The following is a 19,803-nucleotide window of genomic DNA, read 5'->3' as shown; positions in this document are numbered from 1 at the left end:
TACTTCTCCTGCTCAGTTTGCTCAGTCAGTGGCCCTGTGTCTGGTTTTTGGGTCACAGGGAATGAACAGGCTCTGGCTGAACGCCTCCTTCTTCAGGTGGAGAAGAAGGTGACATCTTCTAATAGTTCTAAAGCTGTTCAGTGCCTGTTATCAGTTCTTTGCTTTGTCCGAACTCAGTACGTATAGCCATTTAGCTTTGCCAATAGGGCACCTTCAGTGATAGCTTTAATTCAGTCTGCACAAGAGGGAGTCACGAGGCCACGGCTTTATCCAGAGTCTATTTTAGGTTTGTGGGCTGGGCGGAGAAGCAGAGATTGAGCAGTTTCTACCATCTCTTCAAGAGGTGCAGTGTAAACCTGGACAACCCTGATGCTGTTTTATGCAGAGGAGTCAGCACCGGGGAAGAATGACTCCCTCCCAGCTGCTCTATAAGTGTGTGCTTGGAGCAAAGCCCCTTGACAATAACCCTTGAATTACGTGCTTCTGCTGTGAGCCTGGGCAAGGTTAGGACCCTGATTTAACCTCATATTAGATCCTAGGTGCCTCCATGCACCCACTTTTTGCATACGAGAATCGGCAACCTATGTTACTTAAAAACTGGCTGTTACTGCTGCCTACACTTCACCAGCTGCCTGTCAGTGTGACATCCAGATTCTGCAGAGACCTGCTAAGGGAAGAGGCAGAGCAATGTATCATAGCTGACTTGGATTTCCTTTCAGGGAAATCTCTCTGCCCTAAAAGAACTGGAATGTTTCAAAGCATCATTTGTAAATGTTAATATGGAGAATGCTGGGTAGCAAAGTGGGTGCAGGCATCCAGATGAAGTCTTTAGAAAATGTCTGTCCCAAAAGTGGAGAAGTCTCAGATTTGTGTTTTAGTATCTATCATCTGCCCTATTTCACTTCTGACCTGTTTCAAATAAATAAATACATTAAAGGTCTCCAGCTAAATATCAGCAAGTTACACCTAGCCCTGCAAAATCTTAGGGACTCCATGACTGGTTTGGGGAAGGACTGTTCAAGCCCAGCTGGTAAGACTGTTCAAAACTGTGACCTTGCGATGGGCCTCTGGTTCCCTGGGTCAAGTCTGTACCGCTTGGTAGATGCAGCTGAAGACAAGGACTGTTCATATAGCTGATCTTTTCATGGCCCACATATGAGTAGACCTGATCCCATACATCAAAGCTCCAATGGTCCTCTCCACAGAAATCCTCTGTGCTCTCACACCGATGGGATGTGGCTATAGTCCATATAATTCTTTTGCCTTCTGCTGAAGAAATTGTGAATCGGAGCCGAGGCGATCGCGTTGCCTCCTGGGAGCTTCCTGGATGACCAGAGCAAAGAGCAAGGCTTGGGAGGAGTTTAGAAATGGTGCTCGCACAGAGACTTTACTTCGCCACATCTCCTCCAGCCTGGGAGCAAAGACCACTGGCTAGTTAGGCTGGAGGCAGCTCTGTAGTAGGAGTTGTGCTAAAAACTGCTTTAAACAGGGAGAACGCAGGGCATAATTTGCACCAAACCTTTTTTATCTCCTATGATGGTAGGCTCAATCATCCTGCAAAACAGAGCTTCCAACTTTGCAGGTTCAGAAGCAGAGCCCCATGAAGACCCAGAATACATCTGGTTTGCACCCTGGACTGGTCCCACCATGTGTTACACCAGCGCACACTGACATGCACTTCATGGTAGTCTATGAAAACTAACCTAGAGATGTCCTTTCCTTCCTATACCTTTATTCTCCCCTTGCAGGTGATCAAACACATGTATTAATTTGACAAGACACTGCTTAAATCTGACAAGAGAAAAAAAAATTTGAGAGCAGGTACTAGCCTTACTGGGGCAAGTTACAGGCAGCTTCTGCTTGGTGGCTGAGCCTTGGAGGCTGCAGGAGGGTTATGATGACATGCCGTAGGGCTCTGTCCCTGTAGACAACCAGGAAAAGAGGAGGGATGTGCATATGGATGTATGCAACGTGGTGCCTCTATGAGCAGGCTGGGGAGTTTTTCATGTGTGGCTAAGAAGTTGTACTGAATCCATCCATGCTTATATCTGTTGCAAATGAATGATTGTACAAAGCACTCAGTGAAATGTAAGCCATGACTTTTTTCCGCACCCATCATGAAATAAAATTAAGGAAGTGCCAAAAGACACCAGCTGAAATACCATGGGAAGGACCTGGCTGCTGGCTGCCTGCACTAAGGAGCGAGGTAAGGGCCCGGGGCCGCATGGGCTTATATGAGCACTGGTCCCCGGTTCCTGCTCAGCTGAGATGTCTACAGGCTTGCAGTTGACCATAGAACCTATGGATGCTTCTGTGGTGGTTCCAGAGGCAGCACATTTTATTCTTCTTCTGAAGTGGGCTACAGACTTCATTTTACCTGGCAATTGCGCGTAGGCAGGGAATTTAATTTGAGAGAACGATCTCCCGGTTGCGAGTTTTTCCCCCCTCCCAAAGCAGCATGCTTGAGGACCAGTGTCCCAGCCCTCTCTTCCCCAAAGCTCAGGCACTGACTCATCTGCAAAAGCTGAGGCTGGAAGCACAGCTGATCATCTGTTGAGTCTGGAGAAACTTTTTGTGGTTGAGACTTTCGGGTTTTGTTCAGCTGACAAACAGGAGTTACTCAAAACTCATTTACATTGCAAGTGTGCATTAAAATGCATGAGGCGTGTAAGGCTGGGGCTGGTAGAAGAAAAATGCGTGCAATTTGTGGAAACTGTGGATTGTTATGACTCCTGAATTGGCATATTTATATGCTTCATTGTTCTTAGATTTGGGATTTTCTGTTTGTCAAATCTAGCGTGTGTGACATACATACCATGACAGACTTTTCTTTTTCTTTCACTGAAGACCTTTCAATGCAACTGATGTCATAGCATAGCCATGGCTACTGGGCGATAGGCTAGATGACCCATGAGAGATACCAGCCTGAATCATTCTTTTCCAGGAATACACTTGCTAAGCTAAGATATTTCTTGAGAATTCATTGCGCTACAAATCACAGCTGGGGAATGAATACAAATCCTGTGTGATGTCTCCAGCTGAGACAGTATTTTTAATCCTTCTTTCTCAGTTGTCTAAATGCAGTAAAATTGAAGGCAGGATTAAGACCTGTTATGCAAAGGATCAAAAAATCTTTTTTGAGACATAACATTAAGAGGTGTTTTTTGATTTGGGGATCCCAAATGTTTTTCAGCAGAGGTGCAGAGCCCTTTGGGACTGTAATATATGCAGAAATATATTGAATAACAGATAAGCTTGTTTATCTTAGTCCTCTTTTGCAGGACACTTGGAGGAACTTCATAGATCCTTGCAGGTGGAAAAATTACTGGTGTTAAAGAGAACAGATTTTAAACTCTTAACCACTTTTTATATGCTGCTGTATGGGACCAAGAAGTCATAAAATGTCATAGCATGTAAAACCTTATGTCACCGATTAGATAAATTGCATTTCTTCCAGTCTAACAAATAAACAAGAGAAAGTTATGAGAATATATCACAAGCTGGGTATTCCCACATGGTAGATATTACTTCTCCATTAGATGTATTCAGCATTCCTCTCAGGGTACAGATTTACTAGACAAGGTCCTTTTGATCCCCAGAATGGTGCTGAGCAGCCTCACCATTACCTCCATGAGCTCTGCAGACCTCCACTGTTCAAACGTGCCTGTTGCAAGACACCTGGGTCATTGTCAAGACTCAAACCATGGGGCAATGAGGTGGGTTACAACACACGTCTCCAGTCCCATACAGAGAACGAGCTTATTGGCAGCACAAGCGAAGTGCCAGAGGAAGAGAAGAAAGAAATTTAACATCTTGTAGTTTTTATCCTACAAGCAATGGGACAAGCTGCCAAAGGAAGCATTGATTGACCACTGCTGGTGCTGTCTAATGCTGGACTTGGACTTCAGTAGCCAGGAATATGGTAGGTGATGGGACCTGTGGATGGATGGGGAAAAGGGGGAGCCAGGGAAGTCCCTTTTGTTCAGAGCTGCTCCGAGTAAGAGGCCAGAAAACTGGCATCCTATGGTGTTGACAGAGGTGGTGATAGAAAAGCCCCATTTCTCATGAGGGGTAATACAAAGAGAAGTGGTACAGCTTCAGGCAAGTACAAGCTATCCCTGAAAAGAACAGGGAAAAATACAGTGTATTTCTAATGTTTGTGTGGCACTTTGAAGCTGGAAATTGTTATGAGTGCTAAATATTATGTTCCCTAATATGTAAAACGGTGACTAATACTATTACATTCTGTCATACAGAAGCCCTTGGGATGCAAATTCTAAGAGGCACAATAAATAACCATAAAATAAAAAAAAAAAAAAAGGAAAAGGAGAACAAAACCCTGTTTCCCATTTCAGTGAGAATGTGCTGATTGACAGCAGACTTGCGGCGACACTTCTCCTCCCAGCTTGGGCTGCAGAGCCCAGACCCAGCACAGGGAGAAGAGGGATGCTTGCTGAAGGGGTAGTGAGAAAATGGGTCTGGCTGGCCACTGCCTCGCAGAGCAGCTGTGGATGGGCACTGCCGGGGAGCAGGTACCCTCAGCCTGCACAGAACCGATGGTTACAGAGCCGACTCTTTTCCCCTGTCGCTTTTGAACCGGTGAACATAAGCAGCCGCGCTGCCTGAGCTGTACGCCTCTGAGCCATTAACGCAACGCTCTCGGTGGCTTTTTGAGAGCCCATCAGCAGCTTTTTCTACAATAGCTCTGCTTCAAAACTGCTGCTTGGGGAAAGTGGCATCTCACTGCCTCCCACTCTCCTGACTCCCGCTGGACACCGCCAGCACTCTGCAGTCAAGGATACGGCTCTCCTTCCTCCTACGCTTTGCCTGCATTAATTTTTTTCCCCGAGTTTTTGCATCATTTGTGTGTGCCGTTGTCAAACGAAATTACCGATCTGTAATTGGTAAGGGGGGAAGCAGGATCGTGCCCAACCAGACTGCTTGCTGCTGTGAGGTGAGATGACAGCCTTGGCGGCCGGGGGATGGCGGTGGATGCCGTTTCTCCCTACTTTAGCAAGGGTTTTGCCACAATACCCCATAGTATCCTTGTAGCCAAATTGGTGAGATGTGGTTTGGTTCTTAGGGGGTCAGTTCTGGGGCTGGGCAGAGTTTAGTGTTTTTACCATTAAGCCGGGCAAGGGTCAGAGCACACCTGTGACAAGTTCCCGATGGCACCCTGGCAGCTGTCAATCTTTACAGGCTCTGGCGCAGGGGCAGTCCCAGCTCAGCCCCCTCTAATGCCCCGTGCCGTTGGTGATGCCTTGCCGAAGCCCCAAACAGGTTGCAGCCACGGACATCCATGTGGGTCCCGCCGGTCACTGCCGCCGGCTCGGCAGAGGGGCAGGGTGCTGGAGGCAACGTGCGGTGGGAAAACCCCACCCAGTAAGAGAGAAAAAAAGCCATGGGTTTGTTTCCCTAAACCCAGCTATAATAAGCGGAGCTTGATGAAATGTGCTGGGTGAGTGCATCTTGTATGCGGCTGTTTCTAGGGGAGCGATTTTTTTCTTTTTGCTTTTAATTAGCCAGGCTTAAATTAGCAGCATCTACTGTTGATATTTCTCCGTGAACAGCTAGAAGACTTTCAATCAGGGGCCTTATTAACATGCAAAAAAGTGATTTGTTTTGATTTCAGTCTGGAAGGGTTTTTTTACCCCCCAAGTTTCCACTTCAGTATCTTCTGCTCTAAACAAAGGCAAAATTACTGTGTCATGGCCATATAAGAGAGCTTGGGTTACCTGGGGAAAGAGGAAAGACTTGATGGAGAGTTTCAGAAACTCTCACCTGGTTTGGTATTTTTTCTGCTGTATTTTACTATGCTGAATCAACACCCTGCTGTGGGATCACAGGAGACTCACCCAGGCTGCTGTGCTCCCTCGCAGGGTAATTAAAATGAACACAATATAACTTTTTTGCTTCCCAAAGGCACTAGGACTCTTCCCAGCTATCTCCTCCTCTCCCAACCTACAGTTTTGGACAGGAGGAAGGTACAAGGTTTTTTATTCCCTAATTCCTGAATCGCTTCATCAGTATATTTGCATTACTACATTCACACTGCAGGTGACTGATGCTGGTCTATGCACAGAAACACGCCCCCAACAAGCCTCCCACATGGCAGAGGGTTTCCTTGGATCTTGTTAAGAACACCAGGTCCAAGGTCTGTTTCCTTGCTCCAAAGTTTTCGGGCTGATGTGGCAGCAAACTTAATTTGTTCACTTCCCCAGTCTGGAAGTCTTTGGAGAGGTGCGGACATCAAGATTGAAACTGAGCCAAAATGGCGATGTGGGTGGTTGCGACCCGGTTTTGGGCTGTAGAGCATCAGAGGTCTCCTCCCCACCTTGCAACAGGGCGGTGGGATTTTGTCAGCCTCTTTGTAGGCTCTGTCCCTGTCTGTAGACCATGAGGTCTTTAAATCCGTTTCTATGAGACACCCAGACGGGGATGGTCAGGGCTTTTTATTATTACTTGTACAAGTGTTTAGAAAACCTTGCTGTGTGCCATAACCCCACTGCGCTATGTGCGATGCCTACACAGAGAAAGCTGGGGAAATGCTGAAGGAAAATCTCAAAAAGACCAAATTTCTTGGCCTTTTAAGCCCCCTTGGCACAGCAGGGGTGGTAGGAGAGCTGTGCCTGTCCATCCTATGCTCTTGCAGGAGGCACTCAGGGCACCCAGACCCTTGCCACTGCGCTGTGGGGGGAGGATGGTGTGGGCAGAAGTTTTGCTCTCCTCCACTTAATGCTGATTTTTCTAGGAAAAAATGCATTTTGAAGTGGTTTGGATTTTTTTTTTTTCCCTCTGAGAAAATCCTGGAGTTTTTCACTGTTAATCTGGGTTATGTTCAATAACAGAGTGTCTGACTTCTTCAATTAAACTGTTTCCAAATACGGATTTTTCCTTCTATGAATGTATGGGGAAAACTCAATTTTTTTCCTAACCAGATCTAATTATGAGACTCAGTGGATTCCATTCGTGTGCTTAAATAAGAAGAAGAGACCCGATTCTTCAGATGTAGGTTAAACTGATTGATGTCGGGTTTGAACAAAGCAGATGATTGTGAAAAGCAGTGACTTACACAGCATAAATCATCTGGTCTGGCACTATTTGCCTTAGGCCGGTTGTGTAATTACAAGTGTTGAGTAACAGGAGCACCTCATGCCTTATCTGATGTTCATACCAGCTCCCCAATCAGGTACACCTGCCAGAGGGGTATGTGGGGATATAAACTCGAGAAGAGAAAGGAGGTTATCCCAAATTAGAGTGAGAAGAGGACCTTAGCTAGGGAAAAGCTCCCCATGCTCCCCAAGCAAGGGGTGATGCCTTCAGCTGGGGACCTGCCTGCGAGGCCACGAGCCAGGCAGAAAGTCAGTCACCGAAGTGAAGTTTTGAGTAACCTGGAGACAGGACTGGTAAGGCAGACTGATGGACTGACGGACAGGTGGACAGGGGCTGTGGGACCAGCACACAGCGTGCCCAGGTGCTACAGCCCTGACTGCAGTCTGTGCTCAGGGACCACCTCCTCTTCAAAAAGCCTGAGAAGCAAAGGACTTGGATTCCCAAATATTGCCTTCAAAAAGAAGAGTCTTGTGACTGAGGGGGATAACAGCAATGCCTCTGAATGACATTTGCTTTTGCGGGTTGGAAGGACAGACTCTTGATGTGTGTTTTCAGTGTGCCTTTCTTTGACTGCAATTCCTCCTGTGTCCAGGGAATTGGAGCCCTGCGTGTCCCTGGAAATTAAAACAAAAACTGGCTTCAGTGGTATTTCCTGAAATGCGTTTTCATCTCATTGAATCTGTCCTAACAGCAGCCCTGAAGCATCCGATATTTCATTTTCAGCTAGTAGTGATCAAAAGCAACATCAGCAAGGAATAAATACACAAAGCCATGCTGTGGGGATATTAATTCACATGACAAGGCAATGCAGTTTGCTTTATTAAAAAAGAAAGCTCGCGTGAGGGTTTTCTTGGTCACTGACTATTTCTGTCACTATGAAACATCTGTATTTTGCAATCTGGTATTCTTCTGGAGCTTAGCTTTGAGGGAGTAAGGCTTCAGCTCCTGTGAACAAAGCTGCAGCCCCGGTGAAGGTGCCTGAATTTGTGGCGTGCGTGGGACAGGGGCAGCCAAGAGCAAGGGCTGAGCGGGGAGCTCGGCTGTGCTGTGCCGGAGGCATCTGTGTTAACGGTATTAGGCTGCTGGAAAGCTGCTGACTCATCCCGGCAGGGACGGGGAGGCTTTTTGGTGAACATCCCCCTTTCCCCAGCACAAATGTAGCTACTTTGTTTACAAAGGCAAAAAACCCAGCCCCAGCTAGGTGGGCTTTCTTTCACAGGGGTTAAAACAAGCCAACTCCACCCAAAGCTGCCCAGGACTGAGCCGCCTGTTGAAGTCCAGAGCATGGAAAGCTCATTTTGGCTGCCCTGGCCCTGGGGTTATTCTCACCTGGGTGCCAGAGCATGCACCACCTCCCACTGCAGGCAGCTGCCTGCACGCTCACCGTCGCATTGCTGGGGGGGGGGCTGTGGGATTTCTAGGTTACTTTTCCCTGACAGCAGACACTTCTGCCCCGATGACAGGACGAGTGATGCTGTTCCCTCGGCACATGCTGTTGGGAGCAGTCACCAGCTCCCCTTCGCTTCCCTTGTCATTAAGCAGCAAAGACATTGCCATTTTGAATTCAAAGCTTGAAGACAGTATGCTTTTAATTCAAGTGATGAAACTAGAAGGGCTTTTTCAGCAAGGCAGCCGCCAGAATGCTATTCAATACTTTGGGGTTTAGGCTAGCTGAAAGTGGGAAGAGATCAAAAACCACTCCTGGAGGAAAAGAGCTGCTGCTTTTCACCAGAGAGTTATCGCACACTGCAGCTGACGTGGGAGATGCTGCCATTGTGTTACGGGTCTCTCTGGAGGTCCCTAAGGTAGAACAACAACAAAAGTTTATTTGGAACAATAAAATAATAAACTAGATATATTAAAATCTAGCAAAGGGAGAGGTTATGGAGAGCAGGAGTGCTTCCCCTGGAAACACCCTGCTGATGTGCAGTGGTTCCCAGGGCACGTGGGGATTTTTATTCTCCGAGAGTCTTCTGCAGCGTATCTCCAGAGCTGGGTAAGTGCTGGCCCACATGGCTGTTACTATGGAAACCAGTATTTTTACATCATAAAAAATAGTCATGTAAAACCCCTGTAGGTTGTCAGCGCTAAAGCCTTTTGCCGTTTGGCGAGGAATACGGCCAGATATCAGGCATGTGGAGAGAGCAGTTGCCTTTTCCAGAGGACCATCCCGCTCTTCATCGGCTGAGGGTGGTGGGCACCTACATGCGTTTCGGTGGTCAGGGGAGGCTTTGGAGAGGGGAGCAGCTGGGTGGGTGCCCATCACTGCCCCCCTTCCCGGCAGGGCCCTGATTGCCACCTCGCTGCCTTTCCTGGCCTGCCCAAGGACTTTCTACGCCAGCTCACAGGGCTTGTTTTCTGGCATGATCCAAGCACTTCTCGCTATCGTAATGGGTGCAAGCTACAGGAATTTCTCAGCTTCTCCTGCAGAAATGTGCTTCAGCAGGGAGGGGTAAAACCAGCACAAAGAGCTGCCTCCTCAGACCTCCACCTGATCTGGCATCTCTGTGGCTATGAAATTCAGCCGGAGCTTTGGAAATGAAATGTAATTTGCAGTGTTATCAGCCGCTTCAGTCCATGGCTGCTATTCACACAGAGGAGCTGCTGGCTTTCCTGGTGAGCCCAGGGACACACGTGCTACCCCAGCCACACATCCCAAATGGCAGGGAGACCAGGGTAGAAAGAGTTCAGGCCATAAGACCCCTATGCAAAGGAAGGAATTAAAATACAGGTTTAGTCATCTTAATAACCACTTCACTAAAGGCATACAGGGGACAATGTATTTGGATGTTGAGTTTTGACATATGCCAAAGAGTTCTCTGGAACTGGGCGTTTCTTCCCAAACTGCCAAAATTTTTAACTGATGCCATGCACTCAAAATATTAATACAGACCTCAGGTCTCTTCCTCGTTCTGCTTTTTTGTGCTGTCCCAGGCCAGGAACGAACCAGCCCATCCCAAGCCCCTTCCCCAGACTCTGCGGACAGAGCAGCAGAGGGGGACAAAGCTGCAGTGGCACAGGGATGGGCGCCTGGTCCCAGCCTCCCTCCCAGCATCCAGCATAGTGCCCGTGTCCCCCTGGGAGCAGAGGAGTTTGCCTGGCATGAAGCAGGCAGCAGAGTGTCTGGCTGGGCTGTTCTGTACGTTTTTTTCAAAACGGTCTCTGTGGTGGTGAAAGCTGCATGCATTAAGCTTGCACACGTGGGCAGCTCTTTCCTGCTACTGCATGGTTGGAGGACTAAGTCTAATCAAATGCAACGTAAAAACTCATTTACTGAGGCATGTGTAACTAGTCTTGTTAAAGAACAGAGGCAACCATTTGTCAAAGAAGCATCATAATTTTTGGAATATACATAAAGACAAGGAGTATGACACAGCAAAGTCTCCGTTGCTTTGGCTTTTAAGCAGGGAGAATATCCTTAGAGAATGGGTTATAAAACTTCTCTGAGTAGTTTATGTGATCTTCAGAGACTGCTTACTCTCTTCCGTTGTTTACATCAACCTTTGAGTGAAATGGTTATTTAGCCTTACTTCATGATTTTTATGCTCTTTGTGGTGCCACTTCATTGCCCGATGGGGATGCTTTGGCCCCTTTTACATGCATGTTTGAGGCCTGACTGGGAGGACTCTGATTTTTCTAAAAATATGTATCTAATATATATAGACTTGCATTTGTGAACTGTAAAAAATCTGTCAGTCATTTACTACAGGGTGACCAAGCTAGGCATCACCAGGCACGCCTCACTGCAGAGCAATCACAGCAAATACATACAGGGCTATGGAAATCAAGTGCTGAAGTAGCACAACGTCTCTGCTGCCCAAGACCCACATTTCACAGCTGCTTCACCCACAGTGAGATAATGTCCACTCAGTGCTGTCAGCTGAGCGGTGCTTGCTCTCTGGCTCACGCTTTTGCCGTTGCCTTGCTTGCTGCTGCTGCTGGGGGGGTGGGCAGCTGTAGTGAGGCACACCGGCAATGTCCCTTCCCTCCCAACTCCTTTTTGTTTGTTCGTTTTGCCTTTTTTTTTCTGTTTTCCTGCTTTCTTTGCCACCAGCCATCTTTTTGCCACGTGCTGGATAAAGCACAAGTCCCACAGAAATTATTTCAAAGTGCCAAGCACAGAATAAATAGTCGGGAGTTTCATAGGTTATTTAATCTGATCAGCCTTCCTATCAAAATCCTACTTTGGTTTTTAAAACAGTAGCTGTGAACAAGCCCCTTTTCCTCCTCCTTAGCGTCACCTCTTGCTCACTGTGTTAAGATGCCTGAAGACTGTTTCTGTATTTTCTCCCTCCTATTGAGAAGCTTTTATAGCACTGAAATAAAACCTGACTCAGGTTTGTGGGTACCAAAATTCAGTCCCACCTACTGTTTGCTTTGCAATGCTGCCTGAAATAGCATTTTAATTTCATATTAGTTGTTTGCCAAAGAGGAAGCCCAATTAAAGAGAGGAAAAAGAAATCCGTTAATGGCACTTTTCATGAGGAACCCCATGATAACAAAGCAGAGTGCATGCGAACCCAGAAAGTGAAAGATGCTGAGCCCTACTGTGCTTGTCAGCTTGGCTTTTGCATGCAGGGGAAAGAGAACAAAATTTACAAGGATGCTACTCTCTGAAGTGCTATGTGCACTGCTGGTGAGCCCAAGAAGGAAACAAAGACAGCCATTCAAAATAATTGAAGAACAGCCATAGTACTAAGTGGATGCACTGAGAAAATAAACCCATCAGATTTAGATTTTAAAGGGTTCAAGGGTGAAATGAAATATTATTTGCTTAAATACAAAAAGCACTTTCAGAATAACAACCCCTTAAAAATATCTCATAAGAGATTACAGCCCAGCATTTCGGCTTTGATAGACTTCACTCTTTTTTTTCTCCACTGCTGAGCACAGTGTTTTATTAGGATTATAAATTAGGCCTTTCAACAATTCTAATGGGGTATTTTGGGGGGTAAACTACCATTTTTTATAATAGTACACAACAAGGAGAAAGGATCTCGAAAGCACCAGAAAGCTCTCCAGGCATACCCACAGACTGCAAGGGCCTCCCGTTTTGGGGGCTGCCCAGAAACCCAGCGAACCCCTGTTTTTCCAGCTCAGCAGCCAGAACTGGCGTTGACATGAACATGAACTGTAGGCGCTTATTTAAGAATAACACTCACACAAATTTATAACTCATATTGAACTATTTATTTTGTGCATTCACCTTTCACTGCAGCACATGCTAACATCAAGTACTTCTAACTGCTGAAGGGAGCAAACAGAAATTGCTTCCATCACCTGAAGCTGATGGTTGGCTATTCAGCCTGCAATCCACCTCACAAAATGACACGATCAGGCTCCTTAATGACAAGCAGGAGTGCTTGACTTTCAGTAGCAGTGCTACATTATGGCATGCATTAATTTGCTAGGAAATCACTTTAGAAGAGCATAAAGTGTGATGGATGCAAGTTAGAAACAGGGAGTACAATAAATGCCCCAAAAGTACCTCCGAAGTGTGATGTTCCCGAGAAATTCTTTAACAAAGGGAACTGAAAATGACCTGTCTCCACATATCATACTTGGAGAAGTATGGAAGTAGTCTATCAGGTCACCTGGCAGTGGATATTAAGCATTAACCTATTTCAAATGTTATGCGTATTTACCGACAAAGCTGAGTAGGTGAAACAGGTTTCTGGCTCTCAATAGAAGATGAAATTGTGTTTAGTTCTATATATGAATAGCTGCTACGTAAACCGGTGTGTACAGGCGTTACTGGGGTTATTTCATTGTTGCCTCCTGTTTCTAAAGAATTGTGTAATTTACCCCATGAAACAAACCCTGGAGTGAAAGGTATCGAGCTTTAAAACAAGGTTATAATGAACAATGAGACTACCACACAGAGCACACGGTTTGTGTTAGCAGAAAACAAGTTTAATAAAACAGACTTGCATGTTAGGTTGACAGATTCATACTCCTCCTTGCCATAGTGCCTGAACTAGAAATACAGTCTTGCTTTTCCTCTAATCAATGAAAACAACCCAATGCTAGCCTGCATCAACAGGTTGCCCTCTCCTAATGTATGAGTGAGCCTCCCATACATCTCTTACGTTGCTGTGGACCTTTTGCTATGGAAGGAATTCAGGGTTACTTCTGTAGGAAGCCCACCTGAATAGAAAGATTAGGATGGGTCTAATGTAACCACCTTTGTCTCCTTTCATTTGCATTTCCAGGCTGTCCCATGCTATTTCTGATCTTGTGTATATCCTGAATCTCCCCTACGTCTATCTCCCTGCCAGCAATCATACATCCAGGATGGTATTTAAGTCATTTTTACTGGCAGCTTCAATCAGATGAATTAGGATAATGAAGAAAACTTAAAAAAATCCCTCATCAGTTCTGTTACCTTTATTGTTTGCTTTGAACATTTCTCCACTCTTTGCTTTAGACATTTCCAGTGGTTTATGTCATACAAGAGAACAGCCAGCCAACACCCACCTAAGAGCATATAGCTACACTATCTTGGGGGGTGGGAGGAAGGGAAAACCCACCAGAGGAAACCCCATCCCAAGTCCAAGGGCAGATGGCTGCTTTCAGAGATCAAAACTGAACAGTGTTTCAGTTTGACTTAAGGGATTGTATACGGCCATCAGCTTTGTGCTGACCTCTGTGAACATGATCCGGGTTTGGTGGAAAGCACTCTGCTGTAACCCACTCCCCTCAAACTAACATCATGCTGGTGTTGCAGTGCAAGGGAAGAGGCAGGGAACAGCCTGCGTTTCAGACCTGAAATGCATGGCATATGTTACAGGCCACTCCAGACAGGGTTAGTTTGAGTGTGCTTCGCTGTCCCTCTATGCCTAATGATTTATGAGGGGCTGCTTAAGCAATGCAAAATCAAACGTTTTCTCTATTTTAAGGACAGCAGCTGTTCGTACCACTTCTGGACAATCCCACTGTTTATTTTTGGTGCTTCTTCATTCATTACAACACACCTAAGGCTGTTTTAGTGTCATTTCCAAGGAGTCTGGCTTTTTTCCTGGTATGTACAGCATCTTTTACAGAGAACATGTGATCAGGTGTCTAGATACGTAAGGGATCAGGACTAGTCACAGGCAAGGACCACAGACATGACTGTCAGGGAGAAATACACATGGAACACGCAAAGGGTTTTTGTTTGGGTTTTTTTTTACTATTTGCCACAGCTTAATAAAAGTTACCCGTTCCTTAACATTCACACTGCATGCAAACAGGCAGTGACCGTGTTGCTGACAGCACTGCCCCGTGCCTGCTGAAGCTCTGCTCTGCACTGCACAGCAAGGCAGGGTCTCGGGGCCAGACCCACAGAGATATTTAGGGGCCTAACTTCTATTTCAGACTTCAGTGGGAGGCTGGTGCCTAAATAGGAGTTGAGCACCTGATTACCTTTGCAGGTCTGGGCTTGGGCAGAGGCAGCCAGGAGGTGTTCCACATCCCCTGCCTGCCCGCGGGAACCTCTGCTCCTCTCTGGCCGGCGGTCGAACCGTGGTGCGGTGCGACCCTGGTGTTGTGAAGTAGCCGTTCTCCGACTGGTGACGGCCTGATTCACAACACCAGCTGCTGCACGGCACCTGAGGGGTCCCCCGGACGGGGTCACCGCCGCCGGGCTCCTCCGTGCTCTGCCCTCCTCCGGGGTCCATCTTCCACACCACCGCGTGCTGGAAAGCAAAGTGACAGGGTTAGGTCCATCGATCCCACAGACCCCTGCCTGTTTAAAATACAAAAGTGCGAAGGGTGTACGCCTCCAAGGAAAAAAAAAAAAAGAAATAAAAGTGGCAAACTGGCTCTGCATTCAAGATCTACTGCTTCGCAGAGGTGGCCCCTGCAGAGCGATGCGGTAACGTGTACAGCTGCGCTCTTGCTATTCATTTCCTGCGCTCATCTCAGGAGGGTTGGAGGCTGGCAGGTGGGGGAAGCAACCTAGAAATTCAGCCAAGCCCTCAGAGACACAGGAGAAACAGGCTGCTTTTTCACAGATCCCAGGACGTTGTCAAAAGGAGAGCGGTGCCCCAGGGGCCGCGTGGCTTCCCGAGCGCGATGCTGCCATTAACCCTCACGCCTGCACCCTGTGCGCTCCCTCTGAGGCGGGTGAGACACCAGCACGTGCGTGGTCCGTTCCCAGAAGTTGCCCAGTGTGGGGGCATTCAGGAAGGTGCCCCCACCCCACAAAAGTCCTGCTGGGACCAATGAATGTCCCAGTCTGCAGGCCCTTCGTTCCCCTCCGAGGCACCCATCCCTCAGGAGCTCGCAGAAGCTGAGGGACACAATCCGCTGCTGCCCAGGAAAGCTGATCCTCTTTTAAAGCCACAGGGAGTTACGGATTCTGGGGCTTTTGTGTTGCTCAAGGGGAAAAAAAAAAAAATCTCCCTCGCCTGCATAGGGCTGACAGTGGTGAGCATGCTGACCACGGTAGCCTGCACGCAGCGTGCCTCTTGGGCAGCACGAGAGAGTTCAGTGTTGCAGTGCTGCGGCACTACAGGAACGGCTCTCGGGAGAGCACAGGTCCAGGCAGTCCTGCAGCTTTTCAAGCAGACAAAAAAACGTGGAAGCGAACACAGGCTTCTCCCCAATTCCCCTCAAAATGCTGCACGGATGGTACAATTGACCTGCTTGAAATAGTCAGGTCACTCTTCAGGGGTTACCAACAACTCCTTTTGGGGCTAATTCATCTAGGCACATGCAAAAAATAAGCAAATAATAAACTTCATCCTATGTAATACAGACTTTCCTCAGCAACCAAAACCTAAAAGAGTTTCTGTGAATCAGCTTGGAACTATCCCTGGGATGAGGACCCATTGCAGGAGTCCTTAAGCAAACCGGACAAAAAAAAGTGATGCAAAGCCTAGCAAACCTCCAGGGAGAAACTGCTGGTTTTTAATAGTTCTCCTGAAATGGGTTAGATGTGGCGGCAAAAATTCTGACCTTGCTGACAAAGGAAGTGTCCCCCCAACCGTGCCCACTGCCCAATTTAGTCCGAAGGAAACTTCATGCACCGTCTTCCCCTGCAGAGAAGGGAGACAAGGTCACATTTAGTCCCTGGGCAAAAGAGCGATTAACATATGCACTAACAGAAGACGTCCCAGAGAGACAGGTTATGCAATTTAGTTGCTGTAGGAAATGGAGCTAAATTTCTTGACACCTGTGCATGTGTGTACACTTGTAAAGTCTAAGTCATGTTGTACTACAGAGCTTTTATTTAAAGAGCAGTTTCTGGAATTTTAACACATTGAAAATACCAATGTATTTATATTTTATGCGTATCTATTATTCAGCCTTCAACCCTGAAAGGAAGAGCCTGAAAGCTGAACTTGTGTTGTGGCTGGTGCTGATCAATGGTGACACGATAATGCCAGATGAAGGTGAATCGTCTCCCCTGAGCAGATCTTTCACCGTGTTGGTGGCACTGAGTACACTTGACGAAGCACATTATGTCACACACAGAGTAATGCCAAATACTTTTTGTATGTTCTCTGTTCCCTGGGAACACTAAAGTCTGCCACCAGTACTGTGGGTGGGAAAAGAAAAACAAATGATACGAGCCTTTTTCAAGGTTGTTTAAATCCTTCTGAAACCTTTCATGCAATCTGTGCTGAAGTATATCAGACTACTTAAAAAAAGCAGGCTACTGTATATGCATTGCTTGCTCCCTGAAGAAGCCAATTTAAAAGCCTTTTCAAGTAAATACCAGTATTATATGTTGTACAAGTGAGAAATGAGCATTTACTCTAAGGCTTTCTCTCCTCTTAATGTACCAGAGATGGAGGTTGGTTTTCTGCTTCTTTATGCCCTCAGCCAAAGAGTCTGATGTAGTCTTAGAGTATGCCTGAGCTGAAATTTTAATATTCTCCCATTGTTACTTACTATGATTTTATTCACTCATCTATTGGCAATAGGTTTCATGTTCTTTAACACTAGGTGCTTTGAAAGCTTTCTTATGACACCTGAGTAACTAGCAGCTAGGGAACTGCATTCCCCCATGCCATCCCACCGGCTGGGTCTAGAAGCCCTGAGGAAAACCACCAAAACCAAATATTTATGTTAGGATGACACTAGTGCATTATGAGAAGAATCTCATCTCTTATAAATTGGAAAATAAACTTCTCAGTTTGGGGGAAAAAAAAACCCAAACCCACAAAAACCTCAATAATGCAGATAATCCTGCCTAGGAATTAGCATTTTTTTTATATTTAGAAACAGGAAAGTGCAACGAGAAACTGTGCCAACAAGCTGTTTTGAATTTCTGGGCAGTAAGCAGGACTCAGGTGCAGAGTCAGTGCAGGACTCGGGACATCAACTGCAACCCCACCCCACAAGGTTATTACTGCCCTTAATATCCCATGCAAATAGATTTCCTTGCTTTCACAGCAGTCTATTAATTCAGCCCTCTTGTCTGGTACATCTTTATCCTCTGCAGGTTAATCCTGCCAAATTCCTTTGCTGTAGTACATGTCACACAGCATATAATATCCAACAATGCAATTTTGCTAATCCTGTTTTATCAGCTTTGTTGCCCTGTCTGGTCAATCCAATAGCGAAAAACTGCACATAAGGTTTTTGCCAAGATTTCCCTCTCTTTTGCCCCCCCCCCTTGTATGGTTTCAATTAAATGGTTTGAGAGCAGAACATAGCATTTGGATATCCGCCAATGTCCTTCAGAAGCAGAATGTCAAGGCATTTAATTATATAGGTCTCCCAATTCTTTCAGGCGCCCCACCTACCCAGTCAGCCGAATTTACTAAATGCAAGTGTAAAAAATCAGCTCAAATCTCTTTTTAAAACACTCTCCACGCATTAAGGACTTGAAGATGGCTGAATAGCGATATATTTATCGCCCATTATCTTACTAAAAGATTAAACAAATGAGTAAAGACTGTCTCATTAACAGTTCTTTGTTGTCTTGTTTACTGTTTAGTGGACTCATTAACATTAATTATTAGAAGAGGAACACCAATTATTGCAATAACCTTTGTCAAGCCTAGGAAACTGACTGCTAAACAGCAAACGCATCCATGTTTATCAGGTAGGATTTGCATGATAGAAAGAAGAAAAAGTAAAGACCCCCCGAAATCCTCGACGTTGCTCGAGGCAGCAGAGATCCAGTGTCGCTTGTTAATTCTGGCATCAGCAGAACATCCTGTTCGAGACCTCTGGACAGAGAATAAAAGGGTAAGTAAATTCTGAGCTTAACTCCACAAGACTTGCTTACCCAGCTCTACGTGGCGAGATGTGAACAAAGGGATCCCTACTTCCTCTGGCGCTCACCAGGCTGTATTTATTACACTAATTATTTTAACGCAGGGAACAGCCCTTTCTCTCCTTCGTCATCAGCGCAGTGCATATGCTTGTATAAATATAACGCAGACTGCAGTATCGATTTCAGGTTTCTCCGTCAACATGCTGCTAGAGCTGACTGCTTTACTGCCTCAGGTGAAGGGCATTTTTACACTGTTTGTTACAAGATATTATGGCTTGGGCTCCCCACTCCTCCTCCTCCTCCCTCAGATTTCTTTTTCCTTTTGAGAAAACCAATCCCAGGTGGAGATCTCCTCCTCTGCTTGAGCAGAGATTCAATGCTGTATCAGTATTTTAAACACACCATATATTTCAGCAGCTCTGGCAGGAGTTAAATATCAGCAGTAGTACATCCATTATTTAAAATACCGTGAGGAAGAAGGCTGAGTCACTTAGCTGGATCCGTCACCTCTGACACTGTTTCTCAGCCTAAATACAAGTGCCAGCCTGTGCCCAAGAATGAAATGAACCTTTTCAGAAGGACCCTGAGCCAAATCCAGGGCTCATAAGATTATGTTTATATACAAATAGAAACAAGGGCAGCTAAGCGCTGCACTTTTTGCAGATGCTTCCACAGCCACATGCTGTGAGCTACTGAGAGCGAATACACAGATCGCTCCTTACACCAGCCAGGTTTTAAAGAAAAAGCCCTTGCAATTTCTGAAAAGCTGCCCTGCGACGGCTGCCCCGTGCTCAGCATCACCAGGAGCCTTCCTCTTCATCCCACAGCCCCACCAGCACGGTCCACCAACACCTTCCCCCCGTAGCACGTCAGCTCTGCCCGGATCTCCCTGCTAATTAAAATGTGAAACAATTAAGCTGTTTGCTAAATTGGTGATTCTGGCCCTACAGCCTCCTGGCCAGAGAGAGGTCCGCAGGGACGGTGTAGCCTGTTACTTCGGCATGAATTTGTGCTGACAGGACAGTCCATCCGTCTTCACGTCTTTAGACAGCTGTGCTTACCTAGCAGAATGTAAACATCTCTGAACTTTGCTTACTGGATAAAAGGAAGCATTAGTTTCCTATTGCATTTCCTCCTACAAGATCAATCATACACACGGGCTAGACACAGCATCCCTATGTTTGTAATTAATCTCGTAAAGGAAGAACATCTCCTCTCAATCGATTGCTGTATTTGTATGCAGCCTTCCTGCCAGAGATGGAATAGAAGAAGAAAATAAAAGCCGGTAGCAGAATAATAATCAGCTGATCCCTTAATAAAGACTGCTATGTGCTATATATGCACAGCAAGATGCCTTTTTAGTGAGCTGATTCTCTGTTGGAAAAATCACCTTGTAATCAATGTTGATCATTAACACTGGGGACTTCGGGATTGCTTTTTAGATGTTCTGATAGAGGGACTCTGTTTCATCATGGTGA

The 19,803-nt window shown here is 46.2% G+C and overlaps 1 protein-coding gene across 1 annotated transcript in view; it reads right to left on the bottom strand.

Annotated features, from left to right (window-relative positions):
- TOPAZ1 (testis and ovary specific PAZ domain containing 1) overlaps nucleotides 1–14,771 on the bottom strand; it is a 79,513-nt gene extending 64,742 nt beyond the window's left edge. The window contains exon 1 of the mRNA XM_010562424.1: nucleotides 14,573–14,771. Coding sequence (XP_010560726.1) covers nucleotides 14,573–14,771 — 199 coding nt within the window. The remainder of the gene's footprint in view (nucleotides 1–14,572) is intronic.
- Nucleotides 14,772–19,803: the final 5,032 nt, after the last annotated feature.

The sequence above is a fragment of the Haliaeetus leucocephalus genome, unplaced genomic scaffold (genome assembly GCF_000737465.1).
Source record: "Haliaeetus leucocephalus isolate CR32 unplaced genomic scaffold, Haliaeetus_leucocephalus-4.0 Scaffold159, whole genome shotgun sequence".
NCBI lineage: Eukaryota > Metazoa > Chordata > Aves > Accipitriformes > Accipitridae > Haliaeetus > Haliaeetus leucocephalus.
Note: the sequence above shows the minus strand (reverse complement) of the source record. Positions and strands in the feature narration are given on the sequence as shown.